The sequence below is a fragment of the Mchenga conophoros genome, linkage group LG23 (genome assembly GCF_057382185.1).
Source record: "Mchenga conophoros isolate Kocher_MC1m ecotype Shallow Benthic linkage group LG23, M_conophoros_male_GT1.1, whole genome shotgun sequence".
In the NCBI taxonomy this organism is placed as follows: domain Eukaryota; kingdom Metazoa; phylum Chordata; class Actinopteri; order Cichliformes; family Cichlidae; genus Mchenga; species Mchenga conophoros.
In genome coordinates, this window is record NC_140547.1 from 51499864 (window position 1) to 51521658 (window position 21795).

Here is a 21795-nt window from a genome sequence, read left to right on the forward strand (position 1 = left end):
TGAGCAATAACTTCTTTTTAGCAGTGTGTATGATAGTGGTTTCTGAAGCCTTAACGTATAGACTGCAAAACTGGTTCACACAGGCCGGTCCAAGTATTGTCAGGAAACCTGAGTCATACTGAAACTCTGAGCTTATCGCTTCACCACAGCTCCCTCGGCCTCTCTCACTCCTGACCCACAAAAACCTCTGTGTCTTTAACGTATGCATACAGGCGCTACTTCAAAAGCCATATTTGCTTGTCTTTAGTAATCTCCTCCACAAAACAATATGGCCATCGTGTGGCTTCAAAGCATTGTATTGTATTCTGCAATCCCCACAAGTTGCCTCAATCTTAAAATCAATAAATCATAAATATATAAATGTATTAAAAACCTGTTTGTTTGATGGTGTTGAGACATTTGAGCTTTTAGCATCTTCAGTATTTTATGCTATGTAAAAATTATTGCCACACCATCCTCTGACAAACTGAATCACTTGTCACGTCATGTAAGTTCTAATGTGGCTCAGTTTGCCATGTTAATTTGGGTAAGAGCACTTGCAAGATGCCAAAATATGAATGTATTCGTATTGAGTTTTAAGAGTTTAAACAAGAATAACGAATGAGCAGGTTAATGCAGTGTTTACCCTGTGACAGACTGACCACTCACCATCCTGCAACCCTGAATTATTATCATTATAAGCTTTTCTGTATTTATTTATGTAATGGCATGTATGCTATTGCTAATTGTTGAAGAGGGGAAAAAAATCCAGGGGGCCATCAAACATTTGTGCTCAGGGGGTCTGTAGGTGATGATCTGCATGATGAAGGTAACTGAAGTGCAAATGAGTGCGTAAGGACAGGAACTTGATACAGGAAGCATGATGATGGTGATCAGTCAAAGCGACAACTCATTTACACCTGCAAAAAAAACCCAACCTCTACATGTGTCACTGGTGATTATTGTTTCACACAGTGGTTTACAGTGAAATCTCAAAGTGCGTCAAGATGACATCCGGTTTCTTAAAGTTTACATTAAACTTTAAGAAACTTTTGATTATTACTGTACTGCTACCACAGCATTGAAGGTATTTGACAAACTGAATATGTGATTTTTAAAAAGTCCAAAAGACCAATTGTTTAATTCTGTTATACAACACAGTACGCTTTAAAACACTTCAGCTTTAATTTCAAAGTTTGAAACATAAAACATGAACTTTAAAACATTAAAATAACATGTAGTCATACAAAACAGATAGCAAAGCAACATTGATCTGTATACAGAAGCTTCTGCTTTAATTTGTATTGTGAAATAATAATAACAACATTAATAACAATACATTACTCCTTAATGTGTATCACCCCTCTTCAGACATTTAAATAAATAGTATGCATGTTAAATTTTAACATGTTAGAGATCGTAAATTGAATTCTCTCTTTGCATGAAGACTTCGTATGGCTCAATCGGTTCTGCTTGCTGCAAAAGAAAACACGAAGTCAAAGTGAAGCCAAAGTAAAGTAAAATGCACATTATGAAAAAGTTCAACGTGCAACATTTTACCGTGTACAGTTCTGTGTTTTCAAAGATGGTTATAGGGACATGTCGCCTTCTGTTGGACAAATAACATGAAAACATGGTGATTGAAACTTCTGTATTTGGCACTCAGATAAAACAAATGTTTTATACATTATGTTATATTTACTTATGTCAGACATGCATGGATTTTTTTTAAAAGAGCCTTTGCATGATAAAAGCTCACATCTCCTAAAAACTACATTTATTAAAGATTTTTAAAAAGAAAATTTCATTAGATATTATGTGAAAGAATTTTTATTAGATGATATTTAAATGGCTGTTATGCTTTACTAATGAGTCCTTCCCCCTGCCTGGGTAACAAAAATCTCTTACTTGTTGTATTTCTTGCTGTAGACCAGTCCAAGAATAACTCCAGATGTGATGATGAACACAGCTGATCCAGCTGCAGCATAGAAGAAAGTTACTTCTGCAGAACTGTTTGTGGTGGCATTGACTCCGTCTACATTATTTAAAAACTCTGAAAAGTAAAACAGGTTCTAATCAATTATAAGGGAACATTAGGATGCTACGCATTCTTGCCTGTCATGTAATATTAACTTGTATTAAGTGTGTTGTCATATTTTTAAATTCTGAACATTGTTTTATAATTGGTTTGGTCAGATTAACTGCTTCACATTTTTCGTTAAATAAAGCTTTTTGATTTCTTTGACAATTACAGCAGACGTGTCAGTGATAATTATTATCACAATGTCACCACTGCAGAAAATTAACAGAGAAATACATAAAGTGTAAATCATAAAAGTTATTAAATAAATCCACAGTTTACCTTCCACAGTTACACTGAGATGAAGCTTTTTTGATCCTCCAGTCTGTACACACTCACAGGTGTAGCTCCCGCCGTCCTCTGCTGTTAAATGTGTCAGGTGGAGAAACACAGTCTGATTTTCTGTCATCAGTGTGAACCTGGAGTCACATTCATGCTCAAAGTCGTGTCCATGTCGATACATCAGACTACAGTTTTCTCCTCTGCTCCTCTCTGTTTGAATCTTACACACTATCAGCAGGATAACTTGTGTTGTTTCATTGGTGCACAGTGGAGTGACATCTGCTTCTTTACTAATGGTTTTCACACGGTGCTCCTGCACAGCTGCAGTACAAAAAAATAAAAGTCAGTTCAGTATGAATTACAGCTGCTAAGTTAGCACTTCCTGTATTAAAGTAAATAAATAAATAAAACATTTATTGGTAAAGGAAATATTCTCCCTCTAAAAACAACATATATTAACCGTTCAACATCAAAACGCTCTACATAAGCGATCCTTTAGAAATAAAAGTAACTCGTGCACGATACCTTTTGTGCCTGTACAGAACGGCAGCAGAAGCAGAGCAAACCACAGTTTCCATCTACCCATACTGGTCAATACATCTAAACAACTCTTTAACTGCTGCTGGTTGTGTACACTGTACTCTACTGTACTGCAGGGTGGAAGTCAGATACACCCCTTTGCATTTATCTGCAGCAGTCAAAGAAGGAAGTGCTTTTATGGATTCAAATGTAGCCTCACCCATTTGTGTCAAATTAAAATAACTTTAACTATCTTGTTTGAAGAAATTCAAGAAGTAAAAATGTTGAATGAAGATCAAACACTGATAAATGAAACTATTATATGTGATTGATGCGTTAAGAAATAGCACTCACATCACATCTCTTACACGAAGGAAGACTTCTGTCTTAAAATAGCAGCTTAGAAGCTACGCAATGACTTTATAGCAAACAGAACAAATATGTATGAAGACATTAGTGCAAAACAGGCATAACTTGATGTTTACCAAACATTTCAAAGCAGCAATAACAAAATGTCACTCTGCCAAGAATAAAGAAGACAGTGGGTTTGAAAAATAAAATCTTCCAGGCCCTGAAATGCATATGAAAGATTCCCACTCAGACCTCATGTCAGTGTATAAATTGGTTGAGTCGGGGTTAAAAATTGCAATAGAAACTTGTCGATTAAATTTGATATAATTTAAAACATTTTCAGTTTTCAATTTTACCAAAATACAGCATGACGTAAAATGCAAAAAGCTGTTTTTGATGGAGTTGACAGAGATATTAATTTATATACACTACCAGTCAACAGTTTGAACACACCTTCTCATTTATTGATTTATTGATTGAATTATACGACTGTCTACACTGTAGATTCATAGTGAAGACATCAAATATATGGAGCGAGATACATGGAATTATGTAGCAAAGAAAAAAATGATAAATAACTCTAAATATGTCTGATATTTTAGATTCGTCAAAGTGGCCGCCCTTTGCTTTGTTGACAGCGCTGCAAACCCTTGTCCTTCTTTCAATAAGCTTCATGATGTAGTCACCTGATATGGATTTCACTTCACAGGCGTGCCTGTCAGGGCTCATTTGTGGAATTTATTGCCTTCTTAATGGAGTTGGGACCATCAGTTGTGTTGTGCAGAAGTCAGGTTGGTACACAGCTCACAGTCCTATTTGACAACTGTAAGAATTCATAATATGGCAAAAATCATCAGCTAAGTAAAGAGAAGTGACAGTCCATCATTACTTTAAGAACTGAAGGTCAGGCAGTCTGGAGAGTTGCTTTGAATGTGTCTGTGATGGTTGCAGTTAAAGCCACAGATAGTGGTAATATCTACCAAACATCACAGCGCTACAACAGACTTATACATAACGCTACATTTATATTTTTCTTTCTTTAAAAATAGCAATTAATTTACAGGGTAATAAAACTGGTTTTGGTTTACAATTATTTTACTTGTACAATGACATGATACTGTATTCTAAAATAAGTGTGCACATTTTAGTTTACACTGTTATGTGTATGATTTAGTCTTTTTTTGACTGAGTGACCTCAGTAGCAGCTGCTCCCAGTAAAAGGGGCGTACAGTATATGGAGACCTGCAAATCATATCACAACTCTGGATCATGGGGGGTGGGACGTGTCATGGTGGTTTCACCTAGGTTTTTGTGTGTTGTACCCCTTTTTGTGTCTGTCTGGGCTGATCAGCCACTATTTAAATTTCACTTTTGTCTCATTTAGATAGGTCAGTTTGTTTGAGTCTCTAGTATTGGTTGTTGCCAGCTTTTGAGAAGAGTTCTGTTACTTCGACCTCTTTTGTGGGCCCCAAATGTATTTATTATTTGTATAATTTAACCAGGTTAGTTTTTTGAGTTAAATTAAAACTTAATTAATTAATTAATTAATAAACTGGACTTTAACCTGTGCCAGACTTTCCTTTACTGCTCGGTCCATCACAGTGTCTCCAAGTGCAGTAGCAAAAACCTTCAAGCACTACGATGAAACTGGTTCACATGAGGACCGGCCCAGGAAAGGAAGCCCAAGAGTCCCCTCTGCTGCTGAGGATAAATTCATCTGAGTCACGAGCCTCAGAAATCGCAAGTTATCAGAACCTCAGATTAGAGCTCAGATAAATGCAGCATAGAGAGTCAGTAGCAGACACATCTCTATATCAACAGGACACTGTGTGAATCAGGCCTTTATGATCAAATAGCTGCTGATAAACTACTGCTAAGGAAAAGCAACAAGCAGAAGAGATTTGTTTGGGCCAGGAAACACAAGGACCAGATATTACTGGTAGAAATCTGTGCTTTGGTCTGATGAGTCCAAATTTGAGATCTTCTGTTCTGTTCCCCATGTAATGGTCTGCAAGAGGATGTAGCGAGCTATAGCCCCGTCCCCCAGGGCATGAAGCAGGCATGCAGGAGATCCAGGCTCCAGACATCCAGAGGCCCCAGAGTGCGAGAGCCCAAGGAGGACCACCAGAGGGGCATCCGTGCCACCCTCCTGGGAAGAGCTGAGGAGAGCCCCAGATGAGGGGTCACCCAGTAGCCACGGAGCAGAAGCCAGAGGGGGCTGGACAGGCGTGCCCTCCGGCTCTGCCGGCAGCCAGCTGTGCCAGAGTGAACCGAGCCGCAGTGCTCAGAGGCCGGAGGCCCGAGGGCCCCCCGCACCCCAGAGGAGGCCTGACCGAGCAACAGGCGCCAGGCCCCGCCAGGTAGCCACCGGGTGTGAGCTGGTACATACCTGAGCACCCAGCCCCGGACACCAAGAACCACCAATGCACCGACCCCTGAGGGCATCAGTTACCGGCAGGGAGTGTGGTGAGGGGAGATAGGCCTTGGAGGGCCTGGGAGTTCCCAGAGAGGTGAAGTCTAAGACCCGACCTGACATATAGACACAGACAAACAGGCACACGCAGACACAAACATGCATTCCCACCCTCATGCACACATATACAAATACTTAACACTCACCCAACGTAGGGATAGGCATACATGGACATGTACACACAATCACACTCCCCAAACATACTCTATACCCCGGGTCCAGGTACCCTCGCCCCGAGAGGGGGAAACGGCACCCAGACCCAGGAGATGTTACCCTTCCCCCGGGGTGGAGGCAAGCAGACCGTCCCAGGCTCTGCAGCAGCAGGGAGGCCCCGCATCCCAGATCCCAATTGGCCGGCCAACACCTTCTCCCAGCCCCCCCGCCCCGATGGCCAGCAGAGAACAGAGGTGTGTGAAGACCCCAAACCTCCCTCCTCCCGCTCATGTGTAGTGTTGCTGCGTGTTGTTCTAAGGTGCATTTAAAACACGGGAGAGCATGGTGCTGCTGCCAGAGAGCAGCAGGTGTTAGCACAGCCCCTCCCGAGAACCCTCAATGTCTACATGGATTTAAAATTGAGAGGTGGGGCGCCAGAGGTGGGGTTGAATACACAGACCGTTAACGTGCCCACCCTCAAGGCCCTATATGTATGTGTTATGAGAGTGTGAGTAATGTGGATGTCTAAGTTGTGGAATAAAATTGAGGCACCGGTGGCCAGACGGGGACGGGGACGGGGGGGGAGTGCCTCCCCTGCACCCTGGTGACACACCCGCACCTAATTGTGTGGGTGTGTTGGAGCGGGAAGAGGGAGGCAGCCGGGGATGGGGAGGAAAAGAAGGGAGGGGCTAGATGCCCCTTGCTGGGGTCAGCTCCCCGCTGACCCCAATAAATGGTAAGTGGCTTGTATTTGTATGGCGCTTTAATAGTCTTTACACACCCAGTCATCCACCCATCCACACACACATTCACACACTGGTGATAGCAAGCCACAGCCACCCTGGGGCGCACTTACAGAGGCACCCCCGTCCTTCGGCACCCACCAAGGCAAGGGAGCCCAGGCCCATCCAGACCGGGGCCAACGGCAGCAGGACCGCCCAGCCCCACAGGACCCGGAGCAGCCCACCCGACCCCACCGCAGAGGAAACTGTACCCACCCTAACATTCAATCATCTCCCAGACTACACAAGACAATAGACACCCAGGTTAAGTTTACTCTCCACCTCTCCTATGTCTCTCCCCCACCTGCAGAGTCGCTTGACCTAAACCCAGTACACATGGTTTGGGGTGAGATGGACCACAGAGTGAAGGCAAAATGACCAACAAGTGCTCAGCATCTCTGGGAACTCCTTCAATACTGCTGGAAAACCATTTCCGGTGACGACCTCACGAAGCTCATCAAGAGAATTCCAAGAGTGTGCAGAGCAGTAGTCAAAGCAAAGAGTGGCTATTTTAAAGACTCTAAAATATGAAACATTTTTTGAGTTATTGAGTAAATTGACACAGCATCATATTTGATTTCTCGAGTTCATTTAACACAATCCAGTCACTGTTTCTGAGACAGAAACTACAGAAAATGTCAGGGAACTAGTCTGTTATCTCACAGGTTACTGATTACCTGACAGAAAGGCCACAGCCTATAAGACTAGACAGCATTCAGGCTCCACAGGGGCTGTGCTGTCTCCACTCCTGCTCAGCGTGTGCACCTCACACTTTAGATGTATTACTGGTGGGCAGGTGGAGGAGTACAAAGCACTAGTGTATGATTTTGCGGTGTGTTCTCAGAGGAATCATCTGGCCTGAATCTGAAAAAGACCCATTAGTTGGTGATCGACTTCAGAAAGAAGACGATGATTACATGGCTGGCATCTATAATAGGACAGGATGTTGATTTGGTGGTGGAGTGCAAGCACCACTGACAGCAGGCTGAACTGGAAGACCAACACAGAGGCTGTAGACAAGAAGAGTATGAGCAGTCTGCTTACTAATGAATTGGAGACTTTTTAGCATATACAGTAAAACTGGATAAGCGCACTCGCTAGATGCCTAAATGTAAAGTGCCATTCATAATGATTTAACACTGCATGACCGTAATGTTATAGCCAATTGTTGAAGACGGGACAAAATGTCTGCACATTAAACTTCAGGTGGTTTGGGCCCATCAAGCGTTTGTGCTCAGGTGTCTGTAAGTTGATGGCATGTTTAAAGCTTAATCAGTGCTGAACAGTGAAAAAGAGTCATGTGTGTTTTAAGGACAGGAGCTTGACACAGGAAGACTGAAGATGGTCAAGGTGACGACTCATTAATTACTGGGGAAACACTCAGCTTGAATCAATCATAAACATCACTCTTAAACAAAACATGAATATTTGTTTAAGAGTGAAACATCAGTGTTCCTCCAGATGATGTCTGGGTGAGCCTCTTTTTAATAAAACCTTTAAAATATGCAGATTAGTAACATAAGGTCACTAATGCTTTGCAGGTAGTAGACAAACTTTGTGGTATGAAAAAGATCAACAATTTATTTTTGTTATAGACAAAACTTTCTTTGTAAAACTTTGAATGTTTGAAATATTCAACATGATCATGTAAAACATTAAAACAAAATTTACTCAAACATCTACAGGTGAGTGAAACAGGTAGCAAAGGAACAAAAGCAGCAAGCCTGCCTCCGTTTTTATCCACCAGAAAACCATTCATCATGTTATACTAAAAATAAATCTCTTTAAATGCAATACCTTAACAACAACAACAACATAACAACATAATAATAATAAAACGATAACAACAATAATAACGTTCCCTAATCATGTCTCTTCAAACGTTTACATAAATAGTAAGCGTGTTGATTTTAGAAGTCGTTGTAATTAAAGCCCATTCTTCGTTTGCATGAAGACACTGTGCGGCTCGGTATTCTGCTTCCTGCAAAAGAAAAGATGAAAAAATACATTTTTGAAGTAAAACGAACAGCAGAGAAAAGTTCGGCAAGTGCAACATTTTACCGTGTACAGTTTCCACGTGTCGTTTCCACGACTGATTATTAGTGCATGATGTTTTCTGCTGTCAAACACAATTAAAAAAGAAAAGGAGGTTATAAATTTGCTATTTCATACTATTTATACAGCCGTTAACTATTTGAGCTATAAAAAGCTCTTACTTGTTGTATTTCTTGCTGTAGACCAGTCCAAGAATAACTCCAGATGTGATGATGAACACAGCTGATCCAGCTGCAGCATAGAAGAAAGTTACTTCTGCAGAACTGTTTGTGGTGGCATTGACTCCGTCTGCATTATTTAAAAACTCTGAAAAGTAAAACAGGTTCTAATCAATTATAAGGGAACATTAGGATGCTACGCATTCTTGCCTGTCATGTAATATTAACTTGTATTAAGTGTGTTGTCATATATTTAAATTCTGAACATTGTTTTATAATTGGTTTGGTCAGATTAACTGCTTCACATTTTTCGTTAAATAAAGCAGTTTGATTTCTTTGACAATTACAGCAGACGTGTCAGTGATAATTATTATCACAATGTCACCACTGCAGAAAATTAACAGAGAAATACATAAAGTGTAAATCATAAAAGTTATTAAATAAATCCACAGTTTACCTTCCACAGTTACACTGAGATGAAGCTTTTTTGATCCTCCAGTGTGTACACACTCACAGGTGTAGTTCCCGCCGTCCTCTGCTGTTAAATGTGTCAGGTGGAGAAACACAGTCTGATTTTCTGTCATCAGTGTGAACCTGGAGTCACATTCATGCTCAAAGTCGTGTCCATGTCGATACATCAGACTACAGTTTTCTCCTCTGCTCCTCTCTGTTTGAATCTTACACACTATCAGCAGGATAACTTGTGTTGTTTCATTGGTGCACAGTGGAGTGACATCTGCTTCTTTACTAATGGTTTTCACACGGCGCTCCTGCACAGCTGCAGTACAAAAAAATAAAAGTTAGTTCAGTATGAATTACAGCTGCTAAGTTAGCACTTCCTGTATTAAAGTAAATAAATAAATAAAACATTTATTGGTAAAGGAAATATTCTCTAAAAAACAACATATATTAACCGTTCAACATCAAAAACGCTCTACATAAGCGATCCTTTAGAAATAAAAGTAACTCGTGCACGATACCTTTTCTGCCTGTACAGAACGGCAGCAGAAGCAGAGCAAACCACAGTTTCCATCTACCCATACTGGTCAATACATCTAAACAACTCTTTAACTGCTGCTGGTTGTGTACACTGTACTCTACTGTACTGCAGGGTGGAAGTCAGATACACCCCTTTGCATTTATCTGCAGCAGTCAAAGAAGGAAGTGCTTTTATGGATTCAAATGTAGCCTCACCCATTATTGTTAGGTTAAAATTATAATTCATGAAGCAAAAACATTGAAGGAATGTAAATATTACATGCGACTGATGTGTTACCAAATAACACTCACATTACATCTGTCAGCCAAATCCACTCAAACCTGCAGTCCTCTAGTGGTTCCACACTCCCACTTAACATCTAAAAGTGACACACCTTTCTCCATCTCTGGAACAGTCTTCCCTCTTTTATAAAGTTTTCCTTTTTTTAAATTCAATTTGAAGATCTACCTATTTTCAAGTGTCTTTCAGGTCACTTTAAAACCCACCCCAGCGGGGCACATCTTGATCTTTGTAAAACATTTCAAAGCAACAACAGAGGATTAATGCACACATGTCAAACCCGACACATGTACAGCCTCTGGTAGTTTGTGGTGCTGTACAATCCTCTGGTCTTTGAGATGCAGCTGTGTGGATGAGGTGATTGATTGGGATTAAAAATACTTTATTAGATATTCTGTATTTATTAAATATGATTTTAATCAAACAAACAGACATGAAGCAATATAATAATATAGATTTGTCTGAGATTCACAGTTGTGGAGTTGATGGTTTCACACAGAATTACATAAAATGCAAAAACAAAACAACAGAACAAAAAAGGCCTCTAAGCACATTTTCTACCCTCTGATTAACATGTTAGTCTATAGGACCCATTTTCTGTACAACAAAATATCTCTCTTTACTTTACAGATATTATAAACAGATATTATCTGCACCTTGTATACTAAGTAGATATTGAATATTTCCAACTTAGTACTTGATAGTTTCATAGATTGCATAATCAACATGTAACTCTTTTCCTTCTATTCCCTGAGTATTAATGTACATCACTGTGACATCACAGGTAGCCGGACTGGAGTTAGCATCATGCTGGAGGCGACCTGACGAGATAGTTTGGTAGACATCAGTGGTCGGGTGTTGAAGGCTCATGTAGGGGTCCACTTCATCCTAAACAACATTTCGGATTTAAACATATTTAATATTTATTATAATATTTAATTACAGTGCTGTTTGAAAATAGACACGCTGTCACATGACCCTAAACATTTTGAGAAGTGTGAAACAGAACTACGTCAAACTCACCAAAGTCTGCAGAGTTTCAGATCTGGTTAAGTTAGATGGTCCTGGTTGGTTTTCTCTGTTAGAATAAAAACATCAGAGTTTACAGGGTGAACATTAAATACCTCCAACCTGCTGATGTGGGCATCTCTTCGTGCTGCTTTCAAAGAAGCTAAAAAAATCTGACATTTTTAAATCATGAAGCGTTATTTTACAAGTTAAAAAGTTTTCACCTGGGAGGATTTCTCCTCAGGGTGACACAGCACGTTATCCCAACCACAATGATGAGCGTAGCAGCAGCAGAGATGATGATGACTGTTGCCATGAACTTCACGCCAGAAAACGTGTCGTCCTCTACTGAACATTGACGCAAAATAAATAAATCAGAGACGATCAACATTATCTTGAAAAGTATAAAAAAGACCAAACAAGCTTACATTCCACTGTGATATTAAGACTTAAAACCTGAGTTTCTCTTTCATATGAGCATTCGCAGGTGTAGTTGCCACTGTCTGCTGCTGTTAAACTGGTCAGGTGGAGAAACACAGTGTGATTCACGTCTATCAGCGTGAACCTGGAGTCACAGCCGCACTTTAGTGGCTGCTGTAGTCTGTATAGCTGGCAGCAGGTTTCCCCTGTGTGTCTCTCTGTGCTGATCCAACATTTCACTAAAACCAAAGTCAAGTTCTGACTGGTGCACACTGGAGTGATGTCTGGCCCTTTTCCAGTGGTTTTCACAAGAGTCACTGAGTGAAAAGGACAAAATTAACATTTTACCAACATCAGTACAAAAAGTAGAGCTTTCTATCGTAAACTAGGTTTAGTGCCGTACCTCTGCTGTCAGCGCACACACACAGCGGCAGAAGAACGAGCCATCCACGTCTCCATCCGTCCATAGAGCCAAGAGATCAAGCTCAAGTCTACCTGCTGTTCTTTTAATACTCTGTGTTAAGGCACAGTAACCTGTACGTGACCTGATGTGACGTGGATTGAAACAGAAGTGAACCTGACTGCTTCTACTTTCCTGTTAAAATACATCAGTTCCTATAAGTCTCATATACAGTGATGTGATTTAAAAGGCTTTCACAGCACTCTACACAGACCTGTGAAAAAATGAACACACTCTTGCTTTCTCCGTGGGACAGGTTAGCAGTCCCGTACTGCTGATCAAATGCACTCTAACAAATAAAGTGTGAGCACTTATATAAAAACAGATGCTTTGACACTTTTCAGGTCGGGATCACTCAGGTTTGTGCTGATACTCTGCCACAATCCTCTCAAGAAATTCACCTCAAGTTCAGATCGTGCGAAAAATGTAAAAAACCGGTTAGCATGTTAAATATTAAAGTTCATGACAGCACAGTTAGAAAAAGACTGAACAAGGATGGCTTGTTTGGAAAGCTTGCCAGGAGAAAAGAAGATGGCAGTGCACCCGCAACTTTGGTAGCAACGTTGCAAAGCTAACCAGCACAAACACCTCACACCAACTGTCAAGCACGGTGTGGGAGGAGATGTTTTGCACTTGTTTTGCAGCCACAGGACCGTGGCACTCTGAATCGACCATGAACCCTTCTGTAGCAAAGTATTCTACAGTCAAATGTGAGGCTGTCTGTACAACAGTTAAAGCTTGGCCCTAACTGGGTCATGCAACAGGAAAATAATCCCAAGCACACCACAAATCGAGACCTAAGCTCAACTTAAATGCAGCGGTAGGACCTTAAGGCCTAAAAGAAAGTCCCCAAACATCAATGAACTTAAGCAACACTGTAAAAATATAAAAATGATTTAAACGACCGATACAGAAAACGGTTACTTAGTTATTTCAGCTAGAAGTGTTTCTACAAACTATTTGATGGGGGCGCGTAGGAGTGCAGAGGAGTCCTGAGAAACTCTCTTTTTCACAAAGGCTGATGGGTAAACTTCAACTTCTCAGTTCTCACTTTCAGGTGCATGAATGCAAAAATGTTTCATGTCGGCTCTTATTTAAGTTTCATATAAGACGTCTGTGGTCAATTTAGTTTGTGGTCGACGTTTGGTGATTTTGTTTTTTTGTAAACACGTGCATATGTGTGGGAGTAACATCTGACACTGGCCACAACAACACAACTCACACGCAGCAGTGCAAACAGTTAAAAACAGCTGCTTTTAATTGAATGAATATAAAACCCTAAAAGCAGATCCCATATCTTATTGCATTGAAATTGAGGGCCTAGAGGCACATAGCAAAAGAAATAATGATTTAATGATATAAAGCTTGCTCTGTGGTTTTCTTCCATTGTTTAGTTTAACGAAAAACTAGCTGAAGATATGAACACATCAGTAACAAAAAGAAAAAAACAGAAAAGAAATCGTTGTTTCTTAAAAAGTTATATTCTGATATATGTCAAAACTTTGATGTCTCTTTCTTTTCTCTATTTCCTGTTTCAGCTGGGCGGTCACCGTAGTGATGGCTGCATCTCTATCTGTCGCCTCCTCGCTGTTGTAAGCCTGACGTCGCACAGTCTGGTAGAACTCATCTGACTCCCGGTAAAGGCTTGTGTATGTAGCATCATAATCGATTTTACCCTGTAAAAACATCCAAATGTGTAAGGTTTGTGTGCTCATAAACAAACTTTCCATATATATTTGGCAGCCAGTGACTCACTTTAAAAAACACAAGGTCACATAATAGTTCACACTATGAGCTTATGCACTCGGGCTGTGATCAGGAGACCTGTGCTGCTGCTGCTGCTGAGGTTCGCCCTCTCTCTGTGGGCTTTGCCCAGCTTCATTGCAAGCAGATGTTACATGAGCAATAATGGCTGCTTCCCAACTTCCTTCTGCTTCTGCCAGATTAAAGCTAGCATAAAGGTGGGATTTGGGAAGTGATTGCAAAGAGTATCATCAGCTTAAATTCAAATTGAAGACTGTCACCTTTGACCTGCATGCAGGCGTGACCCCATCTGTGTTTGCTGAGCGAGTATCTCGGTGGCCTGAGCCGCAGGGAACACAGACAGCTCAACCAACAAGAGCTTGCTTTATATTTGTAATATATTAAGGTGACTATCAGATTTAACGTCTCCACATCATTTTGGTCTAAAAGTTAAGCTTGATTTAGATTAAAACGAGTGTTTAGGGTCAGTGACTTGAATGTAAAACTGAGGTTTCTTTATATTTTGGTGCTTAAACCTTTGGACAGTTGTTGTTCTATTGTAATTACCGAGTGCTCGGTCTCTGTTCATTTTGCACTTGACTGTCCATTGATTTCCTCGCTGCGTCTCTTATGAGTTTTCCTCGGCCTCTTCATGCCCTGTTAGTTTCTGGAGTTTTGTACTTCTTGGTGATTCTTCCTTTTGTAGCATTTATAGGGACATTACCATCCGCCTCACAGTGAAGCTTGGCTTTTGTTCTGCTCCGTACTCGCGTTTGTGTCTGACTTTAAGCCAAATCGTGACATTTCGAGCATTTTAAAGGTAAATAAAGGTTTCCACATAATTAAGCTGGAAAAAATGTTTCATGTCCTGCTACAAGTGTTGTTGCGAAACCTGAATCATACTGAAAGTCTGAGCTGTTCGCTTTACCAAAGTCCCCCTGGTCTTTCTCTCTCACTACTGACCCTGAACGGAAAGAAAAATCCCTTTGACTCTCAGTTCTCTGTCTCTAAGATGTGCATCCTTTAAAAGACATCCTCGTTTGTCTTAAGTGGGCTCCTCCAAAGCATTATGTTCTAAACACTGGCAGCATAACTGTCAGGCAATGTTTTTGAGAGTGTCGAACATTCATGAGGTTTTATCGCTTAGTGCCAAGTGTAACTTTTTTTTTTACACCATCTCTCTGAATTACAAGTGCACTGCTGCAGTGACATGTGCACATGGTGAAGTGCCAGCTGCCAACTACATGAGAGGATTTTCAAGTGGTTTCATTTCTCAACTTTTATTTTCTGACTTATACAGAATTTATGCATCTCTCCAAGTGTTTTATGTTGCATTGGATAAGAGGGCCAGCTAGATTTCTAAATGTATAGTTTGTAGGAATGCACACAATAAATTGGATTTTTTTACTGTGTTACAAGAACGCAGAACAACAGAATAAAGAACAAGAGGATTCACTTACTATTGATACAGGTGGCTCTTTCCTTGTAGGGTATCTGTGAACAAAAGTGACAGTTAGAGCCATGCTTCAGTGAAACAGATGAGGTAATCCTAAATCTATAACAGGTTCAGTTACATACAGTTTGATTGAAATTAGTGTCTAATGTTCTCTCTAATCTCTAATCTCTAAATGTTGACATGCACAATTAAATCATCTTTACAAACTAAAATTGTTTGATTACTGATTGTCCAGTTGTTTAAGTTACAGTTCTTTTCTCTGCGTGTTGTAAACACAAACTGCTTAAATTTAAAGTACAAGAAACAAATTTTCACCTGCAGCGATTTTGTCTCAGGATAAATCCGAGGACAACTCCGAATACAATGACAATTCCAGTACATATACAAATCACAGTGATAGACATCAGCTGCCTCACTGGAGAAGTGTGAGCTTCTAGAAAAAAATCACAAAAGAAAAAGTTAGAAAACGTAGAAAAACAGAGCAAAACCAGACTTTAGACATTACCTCCAGTTTTAATGTTAGGATCAGTACAAGAGCTAATGTCCCTCAATTAGTTTTCATTTTAGTCATGATTCAAAAGAATGAGTCTGCGATGCAGGTCCGATTTATTCAACAGCAGTCTGCGCACAACTCGAACAGCAGCACAGGAGGCAAACAGAAACAGGTATGAGAGAAAGAACAAAGCAAACACGCACCTTCAGCCGAGATAAGGAGATGGATAATATCTGTCCCATCGCTACGGGAACACTCACAGGTGGACTTCCCACTATCCTCTGCTGTTAAATTGATCATCTGGAGAAACACGACTCGGTTTTCTTTTACCAGCCTGAACCTGGAGTCGCACTCGTTCTCAAAGCCCCGTCCATGTTGATACTGCAGACGACAGCCTTTTGGCCTGTTCCCTTTTGTCTTTATCGTGCACACTATCCAAATGTAATCCACTCTAGACTTGGAGCAAAGTGGAGTGACATCTTTTTGTTCCCCAATGGTTCTCATGATCGTCTCTGCAATTAAAGAAGATGTAATGAAGATCTGTTTGGCCTAATTGCGCCAACTGTCTCCAAAAAGGGGTTAAAGGCTACTTTAAGAACAATAGGTCAGTGCTATAGTCTGCTGTTATTCTACAAGACTTTAAAACTGATGGGATGTGTGTAATCATACAGTACCTTCAGTGTCAAAACTCAAAGACAGAGGCAGAAACAGAGCAAACCACAAAGCCCTCTGGTCCATAGCTGCAGCAATGTCCAAACAAATCAAGACGTTATACCCAGAAGAAAACGAAACCTGCTGAATGCAATCCTTTGACACACTAATCATCAAACCACAAGAGAAAAAGTATCAAGTAGAAGTGGAGTCAAGGTAGAAGTGCCGAGACAGGGAAGCGCAACAAGCAACTGCTTCTAATTGTCAAGTAACATTCAGCCAATGACTAAACTGGAGGGTCTTCATTTTAATCACAACATTAGTGCTAAAGCACATTGGCCACAGTGTTTATACTCCTCAGAGGCTTTCACATCAAAGGTTTTAGATATAAGGATATAATAATGTATCATAATAACCCTTTACACCTTTAAAAAATATTTTTTAAGTCTCAGATGAACGCTAACAGCCACTTTTAGCCACAGCAGAAAGCTCTGCTGGTTTGTTTTGGCAGCCTTTTACATGGGATTCTTGATGTAATCCCAAAGGGATCTGTGCTTCCTCCTGGAACTTAACTGAGGTGCTTGTCAACCAAATGTGTAACCCACACGTGACCTATTACACCGTGTCATGATCTCTTTAACAGACACTCAACGCACTCTTACTGCTTCTGATTGTCAAAGATAGCAGCGAGATGCTGCTAATCATCAACTGATCATCAGCACGTGTGAGGGCCTCTATAAAAGGGGGCTTTGCTGGTCTGGAGCATTCAGGTGTGTTTTAATACATTATGTTCTCATGAGGTCTGTGACAAAAAGTGTTACATCTCAGACGCTACAGGCCTCAAGTATCATGTTAAACGTTAAAGTTCGTGAAAGAAAAGACAGCGGGACAGCGAGTGTGGCTTGATTGGAAGTGTTTCCTTAAAACAAGCCCCTCTTTTCAAAGAGCAGAGCAGCTTGGGTTAGCTTTGCAAACTTGCATCTCAGCAAACCACAAGACATCTGGAACAAAGATCAAAGTGGAGATGTTTGGTCATAATGCACAGCACCACGTTCGGCTAAAATTAAACGAGCATATCACCACAAACACCTCATATCAACTGTCAGCACGGTGGCGGGGGGGTGATGACTTGGGCTTGTTGCAGGCACACGACCTTACCTTGGGTACATTACCTTGGGTTGACCTTGAACTCTGCTGTGTACCAAAGTATACTCGAGTCGAATGTGAGGCCACCTGTCTGACAGCTAAAGCCTCGCTCAACCTGAGTCATCTAACAGGACAATGATCCCAAGCACAACTCAGCAGCAAATCTACAACGGAAAGTAAAGAATGAGGTGTCGCAATGACCCAGTCCAAATCCAGACCTCTGATCTTGTATGAAAGCTGCATTAAAACATCCTCAGCTACAAGCAGACAGTTGAAAACTGAAACTGCGACAGAGAGAGGTAAACAGACAGAAATGTAAAATTAGACACCAGACCAAACAAGCAAAGACACAGAGCGGCTGTTGCTGTTGTCTTCAGTATAGATCTGAAAGGTTGTCACGGCGGTAAATGTGCATGTGATGATATAGTTGAATGATATGGTCAAGTAGTGAACAAATGAAACTAGGTCAAAACATCACAGTAATGCATGCTAGCTGCTATTTCATTTCTGCTTTCAGCTACTATTAATAAACAGAATCATGTACAGGATTGTGTTAATGCAACGCTACATGTATTACAGAAAGAAGCACGTTAAAGTGAAAGTGGCTGTCTGGGACAGATGTTGCTCCTGAGCGAAGCATGCAGGCTTTAAATGATGAGCAAAGCACAAATAGGACGGAGACAGAAGCAGCGTTTAGGGTCAAACATTAGAAAACTCCCTCCATGATCTTACAGACATGTGACTGTCCAGTGCTCTTATAGTATGGGAGGTAATAAATCTTTGAATGTTGTTTATTTTAAGGTTTCTACTGTCCGACTTTGGTGTGTTGTAACCTTAGTTTTCTGTGCTTAGCTCTTCTGCTGCTGTGGCCCAATGTGCTGTGCATTCAGAGATGCTCTTCTGCCTACTTTGATTGTAATGATTGGTCATTTGAGTGACTCCAGCCTTCAGCTTATAGCAGTCATGCTCCCCTGACCTGTGGTATCAGAAAGGCCTTTTTCCACCCAGAGAACTCCCACTCACCTGATATTTCCTCGCTCACACTATTCTCTGTAGAGATCACTGTGTGGGAAAATCTCAGTAAATCAACAGTTTTTTAAAATACTCAGACCAACCAATCTGACACCAAAAATCATGCCAAGTTCAAAATCACTTAGATCGTCTTTCTTTACCATTTTGATGCTCAGTGTGGACTTCAGCAGGTCATCTAGATCGTGTCTACATGCCTAAATGTTATTTGCTGATTAGCTACTTGCATAAATGAGCAGCTGAACGCATGTACCTAATAAAAATAGAGCAGCATGGACTATAAGGCTCGCAGTGAATAATGGTCAGGTTACAACAGATGCTTTGATGGAGGCGTTTGTATCATAACAGCTGCACCATCAGCTGAAAGCAAACAAGTCATGAGCCTTTTTAACAGGATGCAACAGATAGCACCCCAGAGCGAGACCTCCTCCTACACAGACAGTGGCAATGATAGTCCATTGTTCCAAGATGCAAGATGCTTTAGCAAAGGCAAGGCTATGTGCACATAAGGAGGGGGCGGTAATACTCCAAAACATACGAAGCTTACAAGAACTTCATAGGAAGAAAGCAAAATAAGAACAAAACCGCAGCTTCAGGAGCCTCTCATAGTTTCAGGTGTGGGTTTTTGTGGCCTCCTCTTTGTGCCGTTTGCTCTTGTTTGTTAGTAATGCTGGTTAGATCGCTGTCTGATAATGGCTTTTCTTTTTCATCTGAGAAATGCAACCAAAAAAGAAAAAAGGGGGAAAGCAAAGCTCAAAATCAAGTATAACAGATGCTGCCTGACCAGCTTCAGCCTTGTTCTATACATTGTTGTGGGTGACACATAAACAATTATCTCTGAGACCTGCCAGCAGAAGGAGAAGAAAAGGCAATCGCAGATATGATTACAAACACTACAGATATCGGAACATAAATCATGCATCACTGGACACAATGAAGTTCTCATTAATTGTGTCGACTTTTGACACTTTGGGGATGAGGCAATGAAATTAATCCAGTTGTTGAATGATAAAACAATAATCCAAACTACTAATCCTCCTCTGTGCGATTCACGAGGTATTATCACTCAGTCAGCAGCATGGGGTGATATTTAAGGAAGCGTTGACAACATATTTGATGATATCCAGAACCACCGAAATAGAAAATGAAGTACTTATTATTCTTTTTGCTTGTGCTGTTAACACATCCATGTGAACAACACTGAAAAGACACATCTGTCTTTTTGCATTTCCTCTGAAAGCTTTGAAGCCTGAAGCCAATGCATGACCCACTTATACAGTCAGACATCTCAGCAGCACTCAAACACTCTCTTCGGCTTTTACACCCCCTTACTCAAATATGACAGCGTCCTCGCTTGTATAAGGTCACGTGTGGCATTTCTACAACTCTGCGATCAAATCTTCATTTCCAAATCATATTTAAGTTCATTCAAATTACTCCAAACTTTATTTTAAATCGGAATTTTTTATTGTCATTAAGACAAAAGCACAACGAAATGATATCCTGATTCATTCAAATGCGAGGAAAGCAAATCTAACTATTGACAAAAATAGAAAATGAAACTCTTTCTAATAAATAAATAGATATGTGTATATACTGTGGCTTGCAAAAGTAGCCCCCTTGAACTTTCCCACATTTTGTCACATTACAGCCAAAAACATGAATCAATTTTATTGGAATTCCAGGTGAAAGACCAACACAAAGTGGTGCACACGTGAGAAGTGGAGTGGCAAGATCTGAAAACTGCTGTTCACAAACGCTGCCCATCTAATCTGACTGAGCTGGAGCTGTTTTGCAAAGAAGAATGGGCAAGAATTTCAGTCTGTAGATGTGCAAAGCTGGTAGAGACAGACCCTAAAAGACTGGCAGCTGGAACTGCAGCAAAAGCTGGTTCTACAAAGTATTGACTCAGGGGCTGAATAATTACACACACCCCTTTGCAGTTATTTATTTGTAAAACATGTTTGGAATCATGTATGATTTTCGTTCCACTTCTCACGTGTGCACCACTTTGTGTTGGTCTTTCACCTGGAATTCCAATAAAATTGATTCATGTTTGTGGCTGTAATGTGACAAAATGTGGGAAAGTTCAAGGGGGCCGAATACTTTTCAAAGCCACTGTAAGTTACTGCTTGAGTCATTATTGATTGCAAAGTTCATGAATTCATGAAAAAATTAACTTGGTGTGTTGCTGCTCTGCCTGCATGCATGTAACAGCATGTCCTTGTGCATAATGTGAATTAAAAGGCTGCATCTAGTCACATAAATAAATTCAGTGTACGTAATACTGCTTTTCAAAATAAAAGCAATTTATGGAAGAATGAAAAATATTTATTATCGCTTTGAAAAAATAATAAATGCCTATTTTGTCCTTTTGTAACCGCACAATCACACAAAACGTCCTTAAATATAATTCAGTACCAGTGCAGACACTGGTCTATCTAACGGCAGCCCCAAAAGTCAATCCTGATGGACTCACATGTTAAATAGCCCCACTAAGCACCATCAGAAATCATGTGCAACACCTTGGATTTTGCTAGCTTGCTGAATACATGAGTTGCATCTGCAGGCTACTAACCAACCCGCAACCCTTAGCTGACAGCTTATAACGCCACGCTTTCATGCAAGACCTCTGTCTCAACAGTGTACTTTAACTGGATGAATTTCAAGTGTGTCCCTAGTGAACATAACTGGCCCTGAAGCATAAGCAAACTGATAAGCAGGTTGGAGCCCCCCAAGAGCACAGGAAAGATCTATAAATGTGTATTTATTGTGTATGTGTTATATTTATAGTAGAACGTAAAATATGGGGGCCTTTCTGTGTGGCGTGCATGTTCTCTCCATGTTTGAGTGGGTTTCTCTCAGTCCACAGACATGCACTTAGTGGGGTTAGTTGAATTGTTGATTCTAAATAACCCATAGGTGCGAATGGTTGTCCATCTTTTTGCATCAGGCTGGCAGTCAGTCCAGAGTGTACCCTGCTTCTCGACCTGTGGCAGCTGGGATAGGCTCCAGCCCCCTGAGACCCTGATAAGGATAAGCGGAAGAGAATGGAAGGATTTTAAGAGACTGACAATTTAAAGCTACTAGTTTAATCATTTTCATTGTCAGAGCTGGGGTCACATGCATGCACAAAGATACACAAGATGTGTGTCTTTGTGGCTGCAAACAAAAAAAGGAAAAAGAAAAAAAGCAGCAGAATAAATTTCAGTGAACCGTTTTAAAACTGCACCATCTGCTGGGTCATTTTATTTCAGTCCAGCACAGTAAGTCACAAT

The 21795-nt window shown here is 40.7% G+C and overlaps 3 protein-coding genes across 8 annotated transcripts; all 3 read right to left on the reverse strand.

The window, feature by feature from the left end:
• Window positions 1-1222: 1222 nt before the first annotated feature.
• Window positions 1223-3010, reverse strand: LOC146548288 (uncharacterized). Of its 4 annotated transcripts, none has more exons than XM_085265292.1 (5): window positions 2867-3010; window positions 2342-2662; window positions 1888-1957; window positions 1540-1588; window positions 1223-1455 (listed from the first exon to the last, which is right to left on the reverse strand). In XM_085265292.1, exons 1-5 carry the CDS (start codon window positions 2925-2927, stop codon window positions 1390-1392), a joined length of 567 nt encoding a protein of 188 aa, XP_085121418.1. In that variant the 5' UTR covers window positions 2928-3010; the 3' UTR covers window positions 1223-1389. The 4 variants fall into 4 exon arrangements, with proteins under 4 accessions (XP_085121418.1, XP_085121417.1, XP_085121416.1 ...); XM_085265291.1 differs by having other exon boundaries at window positions 1888-2032; XM_085265290.1 differs by having other exon boundaries at window positions 1223-1588.
• A 5297-nt stretch (window positions 3011-8307) lies between these two features.
• On the reverse strand, window positions 8308-9629 carry LOC146548289 (uncharacterized; the record flags this gene model as incomplete). Its single annotated transcript, XM_085265052.1, has 3 exons — window positions 8308-8738; window positions 8836-8980; window positions 9290-9629. Coding segments are annotated over 3 exons (678 nt in total), but the record flags the coding sequence as incomplete, so codon positions are not given.
• LOC146548290 (uncharacterized) lies at window positions 9344-16767 on the reverse strand. Of its 3 annotated transcripts, XR_014890837.1 has the most exons (10): window positions 16366-16760; window positions 15895-16203; window positions 15514-15631; window positions 15203-15236; window positions 11943-13675; window positions 11548-11856; window positions 11344-11467; window positions 11135-11189; window positions 9515-10999; window positions 9344-9370 (listed from the first exon to the last, which is right to left on the reverse strand). XR_014890837.1 is itself a non-coding variant. In XM_085265738.1 (9 exons), exons 5-9 carry the CDS (start codon window positions 12004-12006, stop codon window positions 10802-10804), a joined length of 750 nt encoding a protein of 249 aa, XP_085121864.1. In that variant the 5' UTR covers window positions 12007-13675; window positions 15203-15236; window positions 15514-15631; window positions 15895-16203; window positions 16366-16760; the 3' UTR covers window positions 9504-10801. The 3 variants fall into 3 exon arrangements, 2 of the variants coding, with proteins under 2 accessions (XP_085121864.1, XP_085121863.1); XM_085265738.1 differs by lacking the exon at window positions 9344-9370 and having other exon boundaries at window positions 9504-10999; XM_085265737.1 differs by lacking the exons at window positions 9344-9370; window positions 9515-10999; window positions 11135-11189; window positions 11344-11467; window positions 11548-11856 and having other exon boundaries at window positions 13235-13675; window positions 16366-16767.
• Between the last annotated feature and the right edge of the window lie 5028 nt (window positions 16768-21795).

Bases quoted from the DNA above. Each gene is read 5' to 3' on its own strand.
- LOC146548290 (XM_085265737.1), bottom strand. From the start codon at position 16,516: ATGATTAGTGTGTCAAAGGATTGCATTCAGCAGGTTTCGTTTTCTTCT. The intron at 16,204-16,365 runs GTACTGTATGAT...CTTTAATTGCAG, and splicing joins TTTGAGTTTTGACACTGAAG to AGACGATCATGAGAACCATT. The intron at 13,676-15,202 runs GTAAGTGAATCC...ATGTTTTTACAG, and splicing joins AAGAGCCACCTGTATCAATA to GGTAAAATCGATTATGATGC.
- LOC146548288 (XM_085265289.1), bottom strand. From the start codon at position 2,927: ATGGGTAGATGGAAACTGTGGTTTGCTCTGCTTCTGCTGCCGTTCTGT. The intron at 2,663-2,866 runs GTATCGTGCACG...TTTGTACTGCAG, and splicing joins GTTCTGTACAGGCACAAAAG to CTGTGCAGGAGCACCGTGTG. The intron at 2,033-2,341 runs GTAAACTGTGGA...TTTACTTTTCAG, and splicing joins TCTCAGTGTAACTGTGGAAG to AGTTTTTAAATAATGTAGAC.